Source organism: Xyrauchen texanus, chromosome 16 (assembly GCF_025860055.1).
Source record: "Xyrauchen texanus isolate HMW12.3.18 chromosome 16, RBS_HiC_50CHRs, whole genome shotgun sequence".
Classification (NCBI taxonomy): domain Eukaryota; kingdom Metazoa; phylum Chordata; class Actinopteri; order Cypriniformes; family Catostomidae; genus Xyrauchen; species Xyrauchen texanus.
The window spans coordinates 40,934,204-40,958,203 of record NC_068291.1 but is presented as its reverse complement, the minus strand read 5'-3'; the positions used below and the strand labels follow the sequence as shown (position 1 = coordinate 40,958,203).

General features: G+C 37.1%; 1 protein-coding gene across 2 annotated transcripts in view; it reads right to left on the bottom strand.

Annotated features, from left to right (window-relative positions):
* Positions 1–335: 335 nt before the first annotated feature.
* The window catches only part of LOC127656645 (frizzled-3-like), a 40,265-nt gene continuing 16,600 nt past the window's right edge, over positions 336–24,000 (bottom strand). The window contains exons 3-7 of one of the 2 annotated variants that reach the window (XM_052145056.1): positions 17,057–17,253; positions 15,726–16,743; positions 7,482–7,630; positions 7,130–7,369; positions 336–5,151 (exon numbers count right to left, since the gene is read on the bottom strand). In XM_052145056.1, the coding sequence (XP_052001016.1) occupies positions 4,935–5,151; positions 7,130–7,369; positions 7,482–7,630; positions 15,726–16,743; positions 17,057–17,253 (1,821 nt within the window). In that variant the 3' untranslated portion in view covers positions 336–4,934. The remainder of the gene's footprint in view (positions 5,152–7,129; positions 7,370–7,481; positions 7,631–15,725; positions 16,744–17,056; positions 17,254–24,000) is intronic. The other variant, XM_052145057.1, reaches the window with a different exon arrangement.

Below are 24,000 nucleotides of genomic sequence, written 5' to 3'. Positions count from 1 at the left end.
TCTTAGTGTCATTTAAGCTGTAACAGGTTAGAATGAATTTGACAGGGTTATGGTATTAACATGAACAGGGAACCTGTTTGAAATGTTTCTCAGGTATGTCAGAACCAATGATTATTTTATTGAATGGAGGAATTGCAAAAAAAAAAGTAGAAGTGACATTTGAGGATATATATTTGATGTATTGATATCCAAGTCTGTTTTTTTTATCTTTACGACTGTTACATGGCAATGGATATAGATCAGTTGACTAGAGAGGGAGGTGCCTTAGTTTTTTAGGTCAGTGTAGGTAGAACTGACTAGAATGAGAGAAGACAATTGGGGGGAGATTTTGTTAAAAAGACACAGATACACGCTTGCATTTCACGTGAGGATTTTGTTTGCCTTGTTGGTGAATTGCTCTTTTATATCGTTCTGTGTCACTTGATTTTGTTATTTGTTAGACTATGTACAGATTTGCATGTCATTGGTGTAATCACTCATTTTGAAGATTTTAAGGCTGGATTTATTTTATATTTTTCAGTTGTTTTTATTGTATTTTATTGAGCTGTGTGGCGTGAGTGGTTGGAATGTAAAAAAAGGAATTACCCCATACTACAATTTAGACAATTGTTATTTTTTGTCGCACAGACATATTTAAGGTGAAATACTGTGGAGTTTATTTGTAATGTTTTGGACACCACTTCTCTCACACAGAGTGCATTACCTGACTGATGTATATCAATAAAATGGGGAGCTTTTCTGAAAATTCGAAGAATTTGTTTTATACAAAAGCTTTATTTGAATTCTTGCATAATGCTATAACTGGATTTAATGTCTTTACAGATTCAACATTCAACAGATAGCCATGGTTAAAGTGCTGTATTGTTCCTCGAAATTCTGCAATCTGTACAAAGTGGACAGAGGAATTCAGCATTATCCATTGTACTTGTGATACCAAAGGCAAAGGTACAGCAAAGCAGAAATAGCATAAAAAAAAGCTTAACAAAGTTCAGGTCCAAGTCACATATTCAGGCACTATGTACCACAAAAATATTTTCCAACAAGTAAACAAAAACACTCAGGACTTAACGTTTAAAGCTTGTACATAAGTTGCTCTTCCACGTTCAGGCTTTACTACGGTTTAACATTAAATGTGTAGCGATGCCACCACCTATTTGTATCAAAACATTTGAAAACGCGTCTTCTGTTACATATACGTATTTCTGATAAATGTGAAGGACCTCATTTATTAAACGCAAGCAGAACGAATATCTGATAAGTAGTTTGTAAAACTATTCTTAGCAAAATTTTTAGTGCCCGCCCACGTTTTCATCCATCTCGTTTACGGAAGTATTTTTCCCATAGGGATTTCGTAAAATCCCTCATGAAAGAGTATTTGAATATCTGACAAAAAGCCATTTTTTTTAAATGAGGAATTTAGGATCGTGGGTAGTGTAGTAACTTAACTAAAAATATTTTTTTTATTTACTTGAAATAATGTGGATTGATGGCTTCAACAGAAGCATGTACAATTGATTAACAACTTGTAAATCACAGTAGGTCTGTTTGTACATTTTTATAAATTATTATTAAAAATCAGTTCTCCTATGGAAAACAATCAGGGCTGGATTGGTAATCTGGCATACCGGAAATTTTCCCGGTGGGCTGACGCACTTTGGGGCCGATCAGGTGGCTGACTGGCCATCGGGAGAACTGGGCAGGCCAGCAGTGAAATGGGTCGAATGGGCCGCGATAAGCTGAAATGAGCCAGTGCGATATGCCGAAAGGGGGCAGTCCACCCCTGGGAACAATTAATATGATTTTTACTTAACCCTTGTGCATCCTTGTGGACATTTTTGGCTTTTTCAGTTTTGTTTTTTTGATAACTTTGTCTGTGTTAATGCTAACTGCATAAAATTTTCCACAGGTGTGAATTTTTATTGGAATTTTAATATTTCACCCTATTTTCTTTAAAAAAATATTTTTTGCACTAGTTACACAAAATACTCCCTCTTAGCGTCGTTTTGGACAAAAATGGCACATTGAAACCCATTAAAACTGCGATTTTTAATCCCAGTGCCATTTAACTATAAAATTATGCAATCTTGTTTAACATGCTTTCATTATGTTGGCAAGGCTTCAAAATTTACATTTTAAATATTTTTTACCAGATCGTGCCATTTTTTCAGGTTTGGCATATCATCGCTTTCTGCTGTTTTCTGCTGTTTTTGGCTTATGCATATTATAGAGCCAATTAGATACATTATGAATATATAATTGTGTGAGTGTGTTGGTATGGATTTCAGAGTGTGGTTTGTATGTGTCTGAGGCTCTAATAATAAAAATAAAAAAAATTCTGTTTAGCATTTATTAAATTGAAAATAATTATAATTATTATATTTTTTATAAAAAACAACAGTGGCATTATGTAAACAAACCGGCGTTTAAAGTGTTAAAATTCTGAAAATAAATGAATGTTTGGTAATTATGATTAGAACTGATGCTGGTTAAAATATAAGTCAGTGAAAGTAGAAAAAAATATTATTCTATAATATTTTTATGACACTTTTTTGACATGGCCATTTTTGTCCATTATGGACCTAAGTGGTAGCTTTTTTTTAAATCTGATACTGCATAAAAAATATGAAAGCATCAAAATGAATGTTGTTGTTAATCATTGACATATCCGAGGCTCTAATAATCAAAGAAAAAAAATTCTGCTTAGCATCTATTAAATTGAAAATAATTACTATTTTTCATTTTTTCCTAAAAAAACAACAGTGGCATTATGTAAACAAACCAGCGTTTAAAGGGTTAAAATTCTAAAAATGAATGAATGTTTGGTCATTATGATTAGAGCTGATGCTGGTTAAAAAAATTATGTCAGTGAAAGTGGAAAAAAATATAAATATATAATATTTTTATGACAGTTTTTGGACATGGCCATTTTTGTCCATAATGAACCTATGTGTACCTGTTTTTAATTGATGCACAAGGGTTAAGGAACCAGATTGTTGCGTTATAATGCGAACGTTTTCACGAAATTTTGTCCTCTTTCATCTGAATTGGACTTCGCTACTTTACGGTTATATTTTTTGCTGGATTTTGGTCAAATAGACATTATTGTGTGCAATGGTAATCAATCTCTTTATTATGATAAATATCTATGTGGATAATATACTTAAAAATACAGATTCTTGGCATGAAAAAAATCAATACAGTAAAGCAAGATAAAATGTTGAAATATTTTAAGTTATCTATATTATTTTCCTTCCACCCCCGATTTACACACATTCGTTCTGCACATGTTTCATGAATGAGGCCCATATTGTTGAAGCAAGTTTTATGCATTTTCATGAACTAACAGAAATAATTGTGGAGCAGCAACAGACAAAGCACCATTTAGAAAGCTTTTTGAGCAAGACTCCTGTACATATGGTAGCTAATCTATATCAATGTTCTTAAGTGTGTGTTTAGGCAAGGTGAGGAAATGCAGGCATGAGGGTTCTGATCTGATGAGTTAGGCAGCCATCCAAAGTCTTAAAGCACATCAGGTGTTGGTGAGGATTCAGAAACATCATTTCTGAGAGCCATTCCTCTATGGAACCACTCCAAAGTATGTCTGATTGTTCAACATTTGCCCAAAGTCTATGGTTTTTGACGAAACATTTAAGACACGGCGAGAGTCATGTAACCGCTAAGAATTTTAGGGTTGTAAATCAGGGTCATTCCGTGTCAACTCAACCAAAAATAGAAAGAAATTAGTACAAATAGTATACAGCTTCAGCACCTTTAGTGTTGGAACCCCTAATGGTGCATTCCAGAATTTTGCAGATATACAGATCTAAAATCCAAAAATCTGAAGAGCCACGTGTGTCGTTTATTCTTGATAATAGTGTATTTTTGGACTCTAGAAAATTGAAATTTTGACATTGTTTTTATATGAATAAGTAAAGGTACATTTCTAGTTTTACTGCATACCTTTGTTTTGTTGGATGAGAAAAGCTAGCTTGAGACCATGTGACCCACATTTGGTTTTCAACCATTAAAAATGTATAATAGTTTGCAATTTACGCATGGAGCCACATTGAGAGCCTCATATCTCAGGGATTTAACCATATAGAGTCTAAAATATGTAGATGCTAAAAAAAGCTTTTTTCTTTACTAGAATCTAAAGATATCTTTATTTCTGATTTTTACATTTGTGGACACCGTTTTTCACCTTCAGGTTTGCTCCAAAATTATAGGTGGAAATTAACATTTTGACACCCTTCTACAAAACAATGGATTACTCCGCAAGTATTGATCCATAACATTTAATATTTTGGATTTCATTGTTATCATTTATCTTTATCTTTCTTCAGGAAAAGTACTAACAAAATAAAAAATTTCAGCAGGGGAAGTTTTTGAAATTTGGTTGATTTGACATGGAAAAACACATCAGTCTTCAAGATACAACGATCCGTAACAGGTTAAACAGGGTTCTGCTAAATTGTACGATGGATGTAATGGGACAGGTCTATGATCGGCGAGTAAGACATTACGAACAGCTGTGGCCATTCCTGTTTAATCCTCCTCTTCTCCAAGACACTGTTCTGACACAGCTACCACAGGAGCAGAGGCCAAGCAGTGCTACTGTATCACTTTACATGAAGTAAACTTTACCCACCACCAGTCAGTCTGAATTCACAGTATCAAAGAAAACATATCGTGTTACTCAGGTGTTAGGTGCACCGCTAACGGGCCAAATCCTGAAGAGAGCTCTGTCAACACACATGCATCAAGTCTCTGGTTTCTCTGCTGCTGCCAAACCGCCCCTCTGTCGTGTGAGGATTTGAAAAATCTTCTGTTCAATGCCTTCTTGGGCCTCCAAGGCAGGGACTCTCCCATGCCAACAGATTAGCCTCAGTCACACAGGACAGTGACCAAGATAGAGTTCCTTGCATCTCTCATATTTACGCACTGGCACCGTCCTCCTCCACCACACGGTTCATACTGGATCCATGTGTGATGTTAGTGGGCAGGGCATTGCTCAAGTCCCGCACACTGCTGTGTCGTGATTGGCTGTCGAGTCGATGAAGGCTTCCGTGACGGGACAGCTGCTCATTGAGTCGTGGCATGCTCCCGTAAGCAGGATGTTCTTCCAAGCCTCTGTGACTAGAGGGTGTGCACCTGTGTTTGGAGGGGAAATTAGTAGGTTATTTCAGTTCAAGGCGTCTCTTAACCACGTAGTTGAACATGTCTGTACATGCAAAATTATTATGTAGTATCTTGGAATAAGCTCAACTGACATGTTTGCATTTAATGTTGGGAACCGGTTTCATTTTTTTAAACAAATACCAGAACCGAATGATTTTCAGTTGTGTGAACGGTGCTTAAAAGTGCATTCTTCCACCATACACCCAGTGTAATCTGATTCCTGAACGAATGACTCTTATGAGCCAGTTACAGTATTTTAAGAGAATCAAAAGCAAGCAGTGCACCTAATTTAATCTGATTCCCGAATGAATGACTTAAAAGAGCCGCTTCCTTTAAGTGAATCAATAAAATACAGTGGCACCTGTACAGTGTAATGTAATTGCTGATCAAACTAATCTTATGAGCCACAGCGCTAGTTCTTTTAAGTTAATCAAAAAGTGTGTCCAGTGTAATCTGATTCCTGAACAAATTACTCTTATGAGCTGGTTATTTTAACTTAGTGAGACCCCCGCGTACACGTGCGTGGACGTAGTATTGTGGCTATACGCAAAGCATAATTTAAACTTTCGACTCACGGAGTCATGTGACAAAACTACATCTGGTAAAAAAAAAAGGTTTTACATTGAAACCTGTTTGAGTCAAAAGATTAAAGTTTCTAATTTCAGTTTCGAGATGCCATTTATTGCAAAAGCCTTGCTGTTAAACAATGTACACTAATATGTACTTAGCGCATTTATCCTTAGAAATCCTATATTTACTGTGCATTATCACATTGAGAGTCAATAGGTTCATTCTTAAGATTAAAACTTTTGCTTTCAGAGTCTTTATAAGGATGAAAATAAGGTGCACTTCGAACTGTTCTGAGACCAGTGCAGTCAGACAGCACACTGAAGGTTAAGTCATTCACTAAATAGGGAGTAAGGGAGCATCCTATAGCTTTCTATGCAATTAAGTAAATGCATTCACTCCTAAAATCCGACCAAAAGTTCAATTTCAGGCTGCAGATGATGTTTGAACCTCTCAACATGTTTGGCAGACATGGTACGATGATGATCAGTACATAGATTCAGAATTTGAACATGGTTGGCATTGATTGGATAATGCTAACCATTACTTTGAATCATGATTAATTATGCTAATTTCTGATGTAATGCCTGTAACATCTCATAAACACTCCTGGAAACATACATTTAATAAAAATGTTTTACTTATTTTGACATCAATTTCTAAGAAAACTATTTGCCCTAAAAAGTCTTTTTTGTTGTTGTTGTTTTTTGCACATTTATGAGGTGCTTCTAGTTACAAATCAAAAAGGGAATTGGAAAATGCACGCAACAATCACGTTCGGTCTTAGGAGGTTAAGTGAATAAAAAACAGTGTACCTAATGTAATCTGATTACCGAATGAATGACTCTGAACCAGTTCTTTTAAGTGAATCAAAAACGTACGAATCAGTCAGAATGTTACTGATTTAATATGACTCCCTTACTGAACTGCAAATGATTAATTAATTTCATGTTCCTGTGTTGTGTGTTCTTATGGCTTGTGAGATTTAAATTATTGCAGTTAATGACTGGTTGTTCATATGAAAACGTGTAGTCAACATCGTTGTAATAAAAAAATACACTAAATAAAATATGAACAAAATATGTTACAATTCTAATGTTTAGAATGATTAATGTAGTTAGGACCAATTATTGGATTGCATTTATGCTGCCTCTTAGCCACATAAAAAATTCTGTGTAAACATCTTTAGCAAGAATTAGCATTACATCAAATTTATTTCTTATGTCCTATCTGTTGAAATCTGAAATGATCTCATCTTTTAGCTATTTATTTCCAAATATTGTTCTACAAAAGTAATAAAAGTATTGTTAATGGAACTTTTAAGGAACCGGAACCATTAAAAGGAATCGGAACATAAAATTGCTTTTTAATATGTTCAACTCACCTGCCGTCTTTCGAGCGGTGCAGGCTGCCATGATAGCTGCTCATTTTGCTGTGGACGCTGCTGGCTTTACTGCGCACGTCATCCAGCATGGCCAGGTGTGTGGATGAGGCGTGGGTAGACGTACCCTGGGTGGAGGTACCACGAGACTTCCGGATGATAGGTGTGTTGGGGTCACGCAGCAGAGACTGAGCGAAGTCTGGCTCTTGAAGTACCTGACGGCTTTCATTCACTGCACCACTGCTAGATACATCGAAGACAAGACTTGAGGACATTACAAGGAGGAAAGCACGAATATACCATCTAGCTAACTTTGAATTCAGCTGTAAACACAAAGAATAATGATGCTACTCACTCTTTACGCCTGCGACCGTGGAAGAAGCTGGCCCACTCGAAACAGGTCTTCTTACTGCCCACCCAGAACACAGATGGGATCCCAACCACAAGCACCATGAGATACTTCATCAGAAAGAGGACCAGGTCAGGCCGACTGGTTTGCTCCACCTACACACAGAAAATATGAACAAAGATTAATTAGTACTCTTGTAAGAGCATGTCTCTCTCAGAGTGCTTCTACTGCATGGATCACTGATCTCCTTCATCCCCTCCAGGCTCTCAGAACCTCTACAGTTTGGCTGCATTATTTGTTTTACCCAGTGTTAGCCAGGCTACCGAGCACTGCTTTGAATAAGGTGCGGCTGAATATGGTTGTCACTCTTTGGAGTTCATTCTGTACAAAATAATGGCCTTCTACAACCAATTTAATTCGGAAAAAATTCAAGGTAATAACTGCATTTACAGTTAATTTATGTATTAGGGATAGTGTGCATCCTATAGATCAGGGGTGCCCAATACGTCGATCGCGACCTACCAGTCGATCGCAAAGGCAATGCTGGTAGATCGCACAAAATGTAAATGTACCTTCGTTAAATTTTAATAAAAATAAATATGTCCTTCTTTTAGGTTCTGTCTGACTTGCACTTGACGAGTAAGTATTGACCAGGCAAGAATTTTGTTTATTCAGTTGCCATGACAACTAGGTTTGCGCATACGCGCCTTCCAAGGGCTTCTGAGAACAGAGCGCGAAATTGCGATGCTAGCAGTGTTTGAGACCTGCTACCAGCAGCTACTGCCCGGATTATGCTAAACTGTCTGATTCCATTCAGTTTAAGTCATCAGAATAAGGTAAAAGTAGATCATCACACAAAAAAGTGTGGGCACCCCTGTTATAAATGATGGGGCCAGATTCAAGAAAATCTTAAGGACATTAATTTATTTTTTTTAAATTGCAAAAGCTATCTTGCTAAATAACGTATAAATGTAACAAGCTTTTCAGGAATACAATACATATTCATACTTTTTTTTTCTCAAGTTAGAAAATAAGGTGAAAATAGTAGTTGAGGATGTTTCGTGAATTCATCCCCTGGTCACCATTTAAAAAAAATAAATAAATGTTTGCCTTCGCTGGTTATTTTTAAACTGTCATGTGATAGAAAGTACAAATATTCCATGTAGTCTCAATAAATATGTGGACATAAATGATGCATGCACACAGTAGACACAAACATCTTCTGTCAATGGCGATTTACTAAGCATTGTTGGCCATTTATGCATCTTCAGTTACTAATATTTGTATAATCAAATATAGCTAATACCTCTGGATTAGAAGACAGGGAAGAAATGTAATTTACGAAATAGCCTAGTTTTGTGTTCTCTCGCAGTACATTTTGTATTAGCTTTATCCATCCCTTATGAAAATTAACAATGATTTAACGGTAAACAAAGTTAAATTATGGTATGTGTAGTTATACCATAGCCACTACAAAAAGTATAATGGTTTTATTACAGTAACCATATTAATCAAGATATTGTAAAACCTTAGTAATAATAATACAGAAGAATCAGAATCATTCTGCCAAAAAATGGCATGGTTACAACAGTGCTATTGTAACGGCATGGGTAATTTGTGGTACAAGTACAATGGTTTTTAAAACAATAGTTTCCACCAAATTGCATGCACTTGCGAAATGAAACATGGTTTCAATATAGTAAAACTACAGTAACCATGATTTTAAAAACTTTGTGGTAAGAACAATGGTTTTAAAACCTGAGGTACATGTAACCCAAATTAACGATGGTGTTACTATTGTAAAATTAACTGGGATTTTTCTTCCCAGAATGATTATGATTTGTATAACCATAGGTTTGGTTTTCCTGTATTATTACGAGGGCTGGATTGGTAATCTAGCATACTGGGCATTTTCCCGCGGGCTGATGCACTTTGGGGCCGATCAGGGGCGGACTGGCCATCGGGAGAACCGAACCGGCCGGTGGGTCAGCCGCAAAACGTGCCGAATGGGCCATGATAAGCTAAAATGTCCCGCCACGTTATGCAGAACATACCACAAAACGGCACTGCGATATGCATTAAAAGGACAGCAACATTTTGACCAATTTTTGGGCCAGTTGCCATATAAATTCCCGTGCTGATTTCTCTTCACAGTCCAGCCCTGATTATTACTATGTTTTTACCAATATGGTTACTCTAGTAAAACCATGGTTAATTTTTGTAATGGCTGGATAAAGCCATTGCAAGGGAATGCAAAATTGTTATGAGACAACTGAGAACTTTTTGTGAGGTAACTCAAAACTATTCCAGAAAATAAATTCCCACACTGTCCTCCGCAAATACCAAACAATTAAAACGGTTGGCACCGATGTTTTTCGTTTATAGCTGTGAGGTGCAAAAACAATGCTATTATGACCCTCAACCATCACAATATTGTGAGTATATTTTCATACATTTCATAAATGTGGTTGTCAACACTGTGGGAGGGCGGGGCCGTGATTCCGCACACCCGGCCCCTAATTGGGCTGATTAGCCCGAGAGGGATAAGGGCCGACTGGAGACGGCAGTGCGACAAAGAGAGAGATTTACAGACAGCTCTCTGACACCTGTCTGTGTGTGTGTGTGTGTGTGTATTTGTCTTTTTGGTTCAGTTTTATATGAAACTATTATTTATATTATCAAGCCGTTTCTCACCTCCTTTCCCATGAACCCCTTTACACACACCCAAAACTTTGCAGTGTGTACATGGCCATATTAAATCTGTTCATGGTATTTTATTTTTTGTTAGTTTTACAGACTAGCTTCCAGCTTCTGTGCGTTTAAATGTGCACTAACTCAAGTGTGTATCCATTGGCTTTTTCAGACTGCACAGCTCACTGCTCGCAGACAATACCGCTTTCTCTACGGAGTACAAATGCAGCACAAGCCGTAATAATGACCTCTTCTCCATCTCTTCCTCTCTGCCAGGGGCCTGTGATAAAAGTATCTGGACACTCAACTAGTCATGCGAATGTGACACTGTCACAGCAAACGCACACAGGAAGGAACTTCTACTGGTGTAGAATCCTTAGAGGGTTTTGTAAGATTACACGGGATGAAATTGTTAGTCCTTTGGGCTTTTAGACAAATTAACATTTTAAAATTGCACTGATACATATTCAATGAAAAGTGCAAACATATTATACTGCCTCAAGTCATGTCGCAATGATCATATTTATGAGATGAGCACATGAGTTGCAGTGATGGTGGGGCATGTTAATTAAGGAAATCATGGCGTAAGCTATGGGTACACTATTGTTGACCGTAAATTGGTATTGGTCATAATTTACATTTAACTATGAATGCTGACTGTAAAATTTCATTCGTAAAGCATTTTATGTACTGTTGATGAAGAATAGCTATAACACTTGATGGAAAATACTACACACTTAGCCTGACGTCACGCATTCAAGTCGGACACTAAATACGCAAGAAGCCAAACTAAAAGAAATACTTGATGAACAATGGTAAAAGCTCTTTTTTTTTTCCTGTTGTACCAGTGAATAATTTCCTTTACATTTAATGCATGATATTTAGCAAATTATTAATTTGCATAAAACAAATCACGAGTAATTAGCTTTACATTAAAGGAATATTCCAGGTTCAATACAAGTTGAGCTCAATGGACGGCATTTGTGGTGTAATGTTGATGACACAACAAAAAAAAATATTTTGGCTCATACCTACTTTTCTTTGAGAAAAAAAAAAGCAAAAATAAATCTTATCCCTTTAAGCTCTGAAGGTGCTTTTAAAGATTTCCTGTTTCAGTGGCATACCCAAAATTAAAGGCTTATAACTCAACCCCATTTATCATAAATAAATTATGATAAATTCTGAGATTCTCAGCCTAAAAAACTGCCAAAAATTAAAATCAATAAGGTGATTCTGAAAAACTGCTTTGGTTTTGTTCCCAATTATGTCAACAGTAAATGAGAAATATTTTATGTTGATGCGACAAAGCAATCAAAAGTTATAGCATTATATATATTATAAATATAATTAATCCTAGTGTCAACGTTTACACATTGGCCCCATTTCCTGTAACCCAGTGCCCTTTTTTTATTTAAATTTTATAAAAAACAATAATAATAATTTGTGGTAATAAACATTATGCCAAATATTCTTGTGCAAATATTATTTCAATAAAGCACTGAAATGAAAATGATTGCTTTCATCATCTTTCATGTCAACATGCCCCTTTCAACAGCCAAACTCTTCTCTTCTCAGAGTTTCCCCACTTGTACATATGACATTGCTTGGTCATTCAAGTGCTTGAATCTCATAATTACGTTATTTCCGACTCCACTTATAGGTCGATATCTACCGTCACTAGATAAATAAAAGAGAAAAACAGAAAGAAATATGAAATTGCTCAGCGGATCTATTTTGTTCTGAACAGAACTGATTGCGTTGGGCAATAATGTAATTAAGACTTCCAAACTCAAGAATTTCCCAGGAGAAATTAAAGCTAGTGTTGATTCAGCCTAATGCCACATATTTTAATTACTAAATATCGTAAACAGTCACACATTTACCAGTTTGAGAGTTCATTAGCCTTTCCATTATGTGGAAAAAACGATGCAATGGAAGTGAATGGTGACTGAAGATAATATTAACCCCAACATCTCCCTTTTTGTTCCACAGAAGAAAGTCCTATGGATTTGTAACAAGAAGGTGAGTAAATGATGACAGAATTTTCATTGTTTTGGCTGAACTGTCCCTTTAAGTGCTTACCTCACTCCCCTGAAATTAGAAAGCACATACTGCAATACAGCCCTGTTTCTCATGAAGACCCAATGAAAGCTCTGATACTGCGGCAGACCAGCCACTGAGCTTTTACGACTCTGTATCTATACCTCCTTTAATCACCATCAGGAGGGGATCTCTCCATCGTAATGGGACACAGTTGAAAGCCCAGCATCAAACAGCTCTCCCTCTCGCTATTTATTGTTCTGCAAAACGCTACAAGGGCTGACCACAATACAGACAGCAAACCGTGACTTAACAAGCACGATGATGAAAGGGACCAAGAGAAGTAAATATAGAAAGAGCAGAATGACATCCTTAGTGACCACTCACTTTCAATTGTATGGAGAAAAAGACGTGTGCAATGAAAGTGAATGGTGACTGAGGCTAGCATGCTGTCTAACATCAACTTTTTGGTTGCAGAGAAGAAAGTCATATAGGTTTGGAACAACATAAGGGGGAGTAAATGATGACAGAATTTACATTTTTGGGTGAACTATCCCTTTAAATGCAGAAGATCAGTGTAAGCACACACAAAAAACAGCATGTGGAGATGAAGACAGGGAGGTGTATGCTGGAGGGGAGAGTATTACTACGTCACGTGACACTCAGATCCATTTATTATTGTGTGGAGGGAGAGGCCGAGCATCTACTGTTACACTGTAATAAAAATGCCTAATGCATCACTGTTGGATCGTAACTCACCATCCATTCACTCCCCAACACAAAAGAGCTGTTAATATTTTTAACAAATGTTGGTCTTGCAGCAGCTTGCGATTACTCAACACTCTTCTTCTTTCAAGTCAAATTAATTGTACAGTAATCACAATTTGACCTGGTGAAAAGACTTGAAATATACTGTGAAAATGATCAATCATTTGACCTACCATGAGCTTTGAGGTGGTTAATTGATGGTATATGCTTTTGTTGAAGCCTTCATTTCAATTTATTTTTAAATTATGTTTAACACTTTAAGCTCGGACTGGGCCACTGGTGGCCCCGTGAGAAAAAAGAAAAAAAAAGAAGTCAAAATATGAACTAAAGTCTACCAACACAAAATAGGTATGGGTTGAATTCTTAGAAGCTCAAGTTCTTTGAAATTTGCAGACAAATCAAAAGTGTTCCTCTTTGATAACTTGTATTAAAATAAAATTGCACTGTACATATTATTGCAATCAGTAAAAACATAAAACTGATCAAATAGCATGTGTTATATGTTGTTGGAAAGCTCGCAAAGAGTAGAATACAACCAGCCTCTCTATTAGTGTTACTCAATATGATGTATGTGCATGTGAACAGGTGTTGCTTATAACTTGACATAAAATAGCACATAGTATTACTTAGAGGTGATTATCTGTCAAAGGAGCACACATATATACACACACACACACACACACACACACACACACAGACAGAGTAATCAGATGCATAGATCATTAGATAATTGACATGAAGCACAATGTTACATATGGCCACCAGGAGATGGCGCCAAATAAATGACACATACTCAATGAAATTCAAAATTACTAAAATCATGTCTGCATGCTATGCAAATGTTTAGTCATTGTTGTGTTAGCATGTGTATTTAGATGTATTATGTCAAATCAGAAAAATAAGACTCCTTTTTTTCAGGAGTTTCTTAGGCTGAGAGTCTCAGAATTGATCATAATTTATCCCATTAAAAAAAATCGGAAATATTTTCTTTACAATAATACCAAACACGTGACCCTCCTTGCTTTTTTTTTTTTTTTGTCAAGTTAGAAGACTTTCACTTTGGGGGATGCCACTGACACAGAAATAATTAAAACACCCTCAAAGCTTAGAGGATGAATCAAGGAATTTCTGGTTAAGAACTACACTACCCATAATCCTGAAGAGAAAGATCCAAACAGAATCTCGGCCAACAAAGCGCAATCAAGTTGGTCTCCCTACACTCTCAAACAACAGTACTTGTATATATTTCCAAATATCTTGCAATAAAAATACATTGTTTCTGTACTCATAAATCAACTTTAAATCAATAATTGTTTCTAATTAGATGACGTCATTCGCAATGCTTTATGGGATTGTTAAATGCTTAATTTCCTCATTAAAGACATTCACATTACACATTCAATTTCACCTGGGAAGCTGCTACGTTTGAGTTGGCATTGGTTATAATGATGTGTCATGCATTCAAGTCGGAAACAAAAAACTCAAAAAGCCAAACTAAAGCAAACACAATATACGACAGCAAAAGCTCTTTTTTTTCTATTGTACCAGTGAATACGCAGTAGTGAATACACCTGCATCACTTTCATATGACTTAATAATTAATTTGCATAAAACTAATTGTGAAGGGTGAGTCTTTAGCTTTATATTAGTTGACTGTCATGTATATCAAATTCATATTATTGAAATGAAGTAAAAAAAATAAAAAATAAATCATTGCTTTCAAACCTCTAGAATTATGAGTTTCCCACTGGTAAATACGACTTGGTCATTCATGTGCTCGGAACTCACAATTACGATATTTCCAACTCAAGACCGTTTCGGCCTTCTATTTTTGTATGTTTTTTGTTCGATTATTTTGCTTCAAAACCAAGTTTGTAATGTTGTGATTCACCTCAGAGCTGGTTGGTTTGGTTCATGGCTTAGATCACTTTTATGAAGGACTTTATGAAATCCCATGGGAGAAAAAGTGGGTAGGCACTGTTGTGCTGATTAGTGATTTAGAAATGACAAAGTAGATATAATGGTTGTTATGCCCATTATCATTTACTCTTACCATCATGTTGCTCCAAACTTGTATGACTTTCCATTGCAGAACACAAAAGGAAGTAAATATTTTGGTCCATCTTTTCAACTCAATAAAGTGGATAGTAGGGCGTAATGTATAATGTAAAAAATTATCGAAATTACAACTGTTGCAATTAATTGTGAAAAGTGTTAATTACATCCTTCAATTTAGATCTATTCCCCTAGTGTCAAAAATGTTTTGGTCCATTGTGCGCATGAATGCAGTAGACAATTGCAGTTTAAATGAGTCTATTTGCATATAAAAAAAACCAACAACCTAGTATTCTAGTATTGTTGTGTTGCACACTTTCTGTGTATAATTTATTCAAAATGTGAAAGCACTTGTTTTTTATGCAATGAAGCAATTCAGGAACAATTCTTAGCTTGTTTTGGATGTGCCTACATAAAGAATATGGCATGCAGTTGCCCCACAAAAAGTATTTTCACACGATGTCATAATTGTGCAGCCTTACGTCAAAGCTCAAACAAGAACCCAAAAGTATCATAAAGAAGTCCACATGGCTCCCAAATGCATACATTTGTTTTTGCATTGTAAATACAACACAAGGTTGGAACAACATCAGGGTGAGTAAACTATGACAGAACTTTCATTTTTGAGTAAACTGTCCCTTTACGAAAAAGAAAGGGCTGTAACTTCAGAGAAGAGTGTTACTGTGGTCATTTTACCTTGAAAGGGCAGGGGATGTGGTACTCTCTACAGCGCTCCTGTACCCAGGTAGTTTCCCAGATTGAGCGGTAGTTCTGTTCATACAGGTAACACCCCACAACGGTGAGCAGCGGAACCAGGTACAGCACTGAGAACACTCCGATCCGGATCATAAATTTCACCAGCTTTTCTTGATTCTCCTTCTCCAACGGAATCTCCATTCGGACTCTGTTGAGGGCCACAATCCCTGCGAGAAGCAGCGACACACCGACCAGAACATCCAAACACAGCGGTGCCAACACGAACCAGCGAAGAGTGTGAACATCGTAGAGTCCCACGAAACACACACCGCTGATGTTATCACCCTCGATTTTATTCAGAGCCAGCAGGGTTACGGTAAGCATGCCAGGTATTCCCCATGCGCTGGCATGGAAGAGTAGCGCCTTCTTCTCAATAGCTTCACTGCCCCATTTGGGCACTGCAGCCAGAAACCAGGTGATGGTAAGAATGACCCACCAGACGCTACCTGCCATGGTGAAGAAGTAGAGGACCATAAAAAGCAATGTACAGGCCTTGTTATGAGAGCCTTGAGTCACCGTCGAAGTTTTGAACTGAGAGGTGTTCTCTGCATTACAAGCCACACGGTCTTCCAGCAGGAAACCTAGGAAGAAGACAAGCGACACCATCATGTAGCAGACGGCGTAGAAGATGATGGGCCGCTCTGGGTAGCGGAAGCGGGTGACGTTGATGAGGAAGGTGAGAAAGGTGAAGAGTGTGGCGGAGAGGCAAACGATGGAAACGATGCCAATGAAGTAGCGGGCGAAGGTGAGCTCCTCGCGGCGGAAGTACATGTTGGGGCAGGGAGCGGAGCAGTCGCGCACGCCCAGGAAGGTGTAGCCGAGCTCGGGTTCGACTTTGAGCTCACGGGGGCACCAGAAACCGTAGTCGCGCTGCACTGACATGGGTGACTGGTCGGTGGGGTCTTCGTTCATGAGCAGATCTTCAGCGCGAGGGTACGACTCATCGCAGTCTGGGAACCTGCAGTGGGGAGTCAAACAAAGACATTACAACTAGCAGAAATATGATAATCATAAATTTACAAAGTTCTAGGCTGGTTTTACTTGGGGTTTTTTGTATGTTTTTTTTGGCGATTAACATCTTTTGTTCTACCATTTTAGTCTGAAAGTCTTAAAAAATATCTATTAAAAACAAGCTCGACCATCATGGTGCAATTGGAATGCAAAGCAATTCTGTCGCAATTATATCTGCCACCTAGCAAAATGTACTCCTCGTAAATCTCCCAACAATTTCCATAACTTTAAAAACAATTAATTCAAGCTTGAGTCATTACTTGCTGCACTCCATCTCCTCCGGCCAGGTGACTCCAAACATATCCATAAGCTTCTGACAGTCTCTTTTGGCATGGGTACAGAGGCTCCGGCAGGGCAGTGTCACACGGCCGTATTCCATACATACAGGAGCATACAGGGCACACAGGAAGGGCCTGAGGTCTGCAGAGCACTGCAGGTTCACCATGGGGTGGAAGGGCTGTTGGAAAATGGAGATTGGAGTGTTAGTTTATGCCAAGTGCTTGGAGAGTTTATGACAGGTCTTGTAAAATCCCAGTAGCTCAGCTTTGGCAGCAGTTTAACAGAACTGACTCCAGTGGTCTGCTTGGCAAGTGTTAAGATTATGCACTTAATGGGATTTTGGTAGAAGTGTGCAATGGTGCAACAAAACTTCTCAGCTGTGACTAATGAAAGTTGTATGCTTGAAGACAGCATTCAATCCATAGACTTTCTTTAAAGGATAGTTCACCCAAAAATGGAAATTTTCATCATCTACCCATATGAATTTCTTTAGTGGAACACAAAGGGTGATATTAAGCAGAATGGTAGCCTCAGTCACCATTCACTTACGTTGTATGGAAAAAGGATGCAATGAATGTGAATGGTGACTGAGGCGGTCATTCTGATTAACATTTTCCTTTTTTGTGTTCCAAAAGTGAGACAGACATGAATGAGGGTGAGAAACAACATGAGGGTGAGTAAATGATGATAGGATTTTTTTTTTTGGGTGGACTATACCTTGAATACAGATTTCTTTAATACAAGTCTCGATGTAAAAGATGAATCTGTGCATGTTATTTTGAAAAAGTCACACCCTACATTTTTGTTGTTGTTGAATACACCGATCAACCACCTGCCAAATATTGTTTACGTCCAACTTGTACCGCCAAAACAGCACCAACCCACATCTCAGCATAGCATTCAGAGATGATAGTCTTTTCGTGTACAATTGTACAGAGCGGTTATCTGAGTTACCGTAGACTTTGTCCATTTGAACCAGTCTGGCCATTCTCTGTTGACCTCTCTAGTCAACAAGACATTTCCGTCCACAGAACTGACGCTCACTGGATGTTTTTTGTTTTTGGCACCATTCTGAGTAAATTCTAGAGACTGTTGTGCGTGAAAATCCCAGGAAATCATCAGTTACAGAAAAAATTATTCACATCAACCATCAAAATGGGGAAAAATGTGATCTCAGTGATTTGGACCGTGGCATGATTGTTGGTGCCAGACGTGTTGGTTTGAGTATTTCTGTAACTGTTGATCTTCTGGGATTTTCACGCACAACAGTCTCATGAGTTTACTCAGAATGGTGCCAAAAACAAAAGACATCCAGTGAGCAGTCAGTTCTGTGGATGGAAACTTGTTGGTGAGAGAGGTCAACAGAGAATGGCCAGACTGGTTAGAACTGACCAAGTCTAAAATAACCCAGATTAGGGATGCACCGATACCACTTTTTCTCTTCCGATTCCGATATCGGGAATCTCAGTATCGGCCAATACCGGTCCCAAGCCAATAGTGTTGTTTTTTTCCGCATAATCAGTATAGAATATCTTTACATTATTGTGTGGATCTAATTGGGACTCTTTCATATGTAAAGAAACACAAACCTCAAACTACACATTATTTCAATATAAATGTATATCTTATTAAGAAACACTTTATTATTAACTAGTATACTGAATAATGTAGCAGCAACATTAACAGGAATTCCAGTCTTCAGTAGAAAATAATTTTTCTTTCTTTTTTCCCCCCCAAAAATGTTTCAACTTACATCTGGAATTCTTTGGATCTCTTTTTTTGTTCAATTTAGTTGTAAGACATCAGTTCACGTTTCATTCACAGTTATTTTGAGGAACCCATTCGACTTAAATATTGTTATAAATTGTAAACAAATACTAATGATGATAATAATAATAAATTGTTGTTATTATTATTATTATTGACTTTTAAATCGGGCACTTTTTAAATCCTCATGCTTTTATTTTGACATTCTGAAGTCTCCAGGAAGTCCTGTAATTGTGTCTGTTTGTAGCCCAAGTTCACAGTAGTTTAATTCACTTCTTATTCAAATTATGGTAAAAATGCACCTCTGGTACTGTTCTAAATGCATATAATAAGTGAACCTAACTATTGCGCATCTACATCTGAGATGTTCGTGAGTGCATCGCCAGCCTGTGTGTGAGTTTGTGTCAACAGAGCAGCACCCTTCACTAACATGCTGGTACTGTACATCCTATATGTTTCTTATTAAACAGCCTTTTGTGATTCACAGAGCTATCGCACATCTTTTAGTGGCTCTGAATAAAACGCATGAACTGCTTTAATGGTGTTTTTATGGTTCTTTAGTGTCATTTTTGGAGCTTGACAGTAACGAACATGACTAGCACACATATCGGAGTTCTCATCTGGTAATTACAGCATCTCCAACATGATGTGAATGCAGCATTATTTCCAAGACTATGTGCTTCAAGTTCAGTTAGAAAACAGCACCATGCCTCCCAAAACCCCAAGGTGCAAAAAGACAAGCAGGAAGTTGTGTGGGTACAGTAACCTGATGCCCTTCAACAGGATAACAGGCCAGTTTGGCAGCTCCAAGTGCGCTTTTGTGCCCTGAAAGGGCCTTGCGCATAGTAGAAGAGAGACCAGCTGCAGAGACGGGTTTTTAAATTCAAATTTTTGGAGGACAGACAATGAGCCTCCACCTGGGCCAGCCAATACATATGCTCTTGCTGCTGGGGTCTGGTCCTTTGTGACTGCTGTGTTTCAGAGAAGTGGGAAATTCCTTCATGGAATGAGCTGCTTGCTAAACTTAATCCCCAAGTAGGACAATATTTACAGATAATTTGCATGAATTACATTAAAGTTTCCCACCAATAAAAAGACACTAGCTTACCTTTAGGAAAATCGAAAAGCTACAGCCAATCTCAAAGGAACAGTTCAATCAAAAATTGAAATTTGGTCATTATTTACTTCATGCAGTTATTTTGTCCATGGAACACAAAAGAAGACATTTTGAAGAATGTTCACACAGCTCCTTTACATATAACAACAGTTCACAGGGACCATAGCTAAATAAATGCTAAAATACACCGTTTCAAAAGTACAGCCACAAGACGTAAACATGTAAAAACCCTCCTAATTTGTTCCTCGTTATTAAAAAGAAGATTAAATCGAGGTTACAGTAAGGCACATACAATGCAAGTCAATGGGGCCAGTCCATAAACACTAAAATACACACTGATTAAAAAGTGTAGCCACAGGATGTTACCATGTTAACAACATACATGTTAACATGGTTTTAATGCAATAAAATCACTTCCTAAACTTATCTGTGTAAGGGGTTTCACTCTCATTGCAACAAAGTTGTAGCTTAATAATGGATGTGACTTGACAAATATTGGATTTATCTTGACACTTAATAAGGTTAATAAGTGATTTTTATCATGCTAAAATCATGTTAACTTGTATGTTGTTTACATCCTGTGGCTACACTTTTGAATCAGTGTGTATTTTAGTGTTTATGGACTGGCCCCATTGACTTGCATTGTATGTGCCTTACTGTAACCTCGATTTTATCTTCTTTTTTAATAAGGAGGGTCAGAATTTTTTTTGGTGGAAATCAACATTATGCTACAAAAGCTGTTCATTGAGCTTAACTTGTAATGAACCCGAAATATTCCTTTAAGCACCCAAAAGGGAAAAAAATAAAAAACACAATAAAAGTAGTCAGTATAACTTGCACTATATTTTAAGTCTTCTAAAGCCTTATGATAGCTTTATGTGAGGTACAGAACAAAATTTACATCACTTTTTATTTAAAAAAAATCTCAATTCAATATTTCACCTTCCATGACACTTCTAACGTTTTCAGTGAATAACGACTGAAATTTGTTGGAATACTTTAGTGATAGTTTTAAGGCATTTTTTGGAGCTTGACAAATAACTGTGAACCATCATGTTATGCAAAAGTTGTTGCGTATCGATTCCTCACAAATTCTCCTTTTGTGTTCCACAGACAAAATAAGTCGAGTAAATTGCAGAGCTATTCCATTAAAAGCTTTCAAAATAACTTCTAAATTCACAGGATGCAAATGAGGCATGAATAAAAGCTTTATCAATATTTAATAAAGGTTATGAAATATTTACTCAGTCTCTGGAGCGGGTGAATTAAAGTCACATCAAAAGAAACATGAGCAGCTTATATTGGCCTCCCGTATGGAAACCACAGACAGCTTCGGTAATGGAGCTGTATGAGCAGAATTTGAATCGTGCTGACATGTTTCCCCCATGTAGATGCCAAGCCAAAAGCTCTATTGATTTTGAGTGTCCTCTCCATCACTCTCTGCTCTACTGTTACATGTTACAGGAGGAGAGAACAGGCCCGTCTTATGGGTTCAGGGCTTTAAAGAGGAACTGAAGTACAACTGCAGTCTTCATTATTTACAGTTGGAGTCAGAAGTTTACATACACTTGTGGGGTAACCTCCTCGTGGTCCCTATAATGTGGTTAATTCTCGGTTGAGCACACAGAGTTGAGCGTGGATGCCGTGGTGGACGGCATAAATCCTCCACACCCACTAGGTCTCCACGGTAACGCGCTCAACAACCCACATGATGATGCGTGGATTGATGGTCTCAGACGCGGAGGCAACTGGGATTCATCCTCCGCCACCCGGATTGATTCACTACGTGACCACGAGGACTTAAAAATTAATCATAAAAAAAAAAAAGCAAAATAGAAGCATTTAAATAAAAAAATTAATTACAAAAAAACAAAGTTAATGCATATTTTTCATATCTATTGGCTATACTTTTAAAATAGTAATTTAACATTTACTGATTGGCCCAATTCACTTCCATTGTAAGTTTTGACTTTTTTTTTGAAGAAAGTAAATTTTTTGTGGTAATCAATCATATGACAAAAATGCTGTTGACTGAGCTCAACTTATATTGAACCTGTAATATTCCTTTCAGTTATTAAAAAATGCATAAAAAATGCAATTCACGCAAATCAATTTGCTTTAATACACCCCTAAAGTAATTTTGTTATTTTTGGGGAGGTTAAAGTCTCAGTAAAAATGTTTGCGCATGCTAAGTGACTCCAGCCATGTCTCCTAAACAACGAATTGGCCCGGTTGCTAGGGAGGGTAGAGTCACATGGGGTAACCTCCTCGTGGTCGCTATAATGTGGTTCTCGCTCTCGGTGGGGCGTGTGGTGAGTTGTGTGTGGATGCCGCGGAGAATAGCATGAAGCCTCCACATGCGCTACGTCTCCGCGGTAACACGCTCAACAAGCCACGTGATGAGATGCGTGGATTGACTGTCGCAGACGCGGAGTCAAATGAGATCCTCCGCCACTCAGATTGAGTCACTACGCCACCATGGACTTGGAGCGTGTTGGGAATTGGCCATTCCAAATTGGGGAGAAAAAATTGTGTTTGCATAAGTAGTTTGGAATAATCTTTTATGATTATTCCTTTTTTTTTTTATTAAAATAAGCAGTGAAACTATTTTGTTATAAAATAGTATTAATATCTGGAAAACGTTTGTCCTCCAAACAGAAAACCCCCTATATTGGCCCTGAAGTCTGGGTGTGAATTTATACTAATTTATTTATTTTCTATTTGTATTTTTTTCAAGATATATTCAAGATGCAAGGAAACAATTTTAATGCCATTTATTCAATAATTTTTCAAAGAACAACATGGATGCAAATATTTCGTTTCTACAAACTTGATACATTTGTTTTACATTAAGATTTCTCATCTTTATCATTCCGGACAACCTCATTTGTCAACGATCCAAAGGCATGTGAATGACAGAATTTCAGAGGTAAAATAATAGATTGTACAGTTCAGACCGTCTAAACAACACAAAACACCACAATCTCCAGAGCTGCCAGACAGATAGAGTCGCCACTACAACGGCATGAATCTTCTCCTTGTCGGAGCGTGAAATGCCATTTTGCAGCCTTACTCTGAAGACCAGACGCGAGATCACAGCCTTTTATTTCGTGAGTAAGATTTAAAGGCCCTGAAGAATGCACACTGACAAAAAAAAGTTGCATTGCCAAATTTAGACAGACGAGCTAGAGGGTGGATGCGCTCTCAAGTAAAGAATTAAAGCATTAAAAGAGCGTTACACATCCATCAAGTGAGAGACATTTGGGAGACAATGAACTACTTTAAAATGAATAGAGAGTGATCTAGATTAAATGCCACACGGCTCGGGGAGATTTTATAAAGTGAATTTTTCAGTTCAGTTTTATAATGGCAGGTGATATATTGCATATTTATTTGCAAAGATTGCTTGAAATATAAATTTAAGCAACATGAATATCGCAAAGATTTGAACCCACGGTTTATTTGGCCATTAAGTTCCCTAAATAACATTTTAATAGACTAACGTGATCCTTCCTCATGACTCGTCAGTGTGAAAGTATTAAATCATGTTTTAATGGCATCACCAATTAAACTTTAGAAGCAAAAACAGCATTAGAGTTCGATTCATTCCCGTCAATCAGTTCAAACTGACTGTTTCCATTAATTGTTTCAAAACTTATAGAAACTTAAAGTTTTGTCATTACTCAAATGTTCACAGATATTTGCACATTTTTCATGCATGTTATATTTTTGCATATACATAAAATGGATTAAATAGTATTTTAGTTAGTGAAACATGCTTGTGGTAAACATGTTTTGATTACATTAAACTAGGCCTGTCAAACCATTAAAATGTTTAATCAAATTAATTACACAATGTCCCGATTAATTAATCACGATTAATCGCATATACAAATATTTGCTGAGAAAGCCCCTCATATAAAAATGACTCAATATATAATGATTATACATATTTAAATCAATATATAATTATACATAGTTATCTTTAAATATTTAAAATTATATATATATATATATATATATATATATATATATATATAT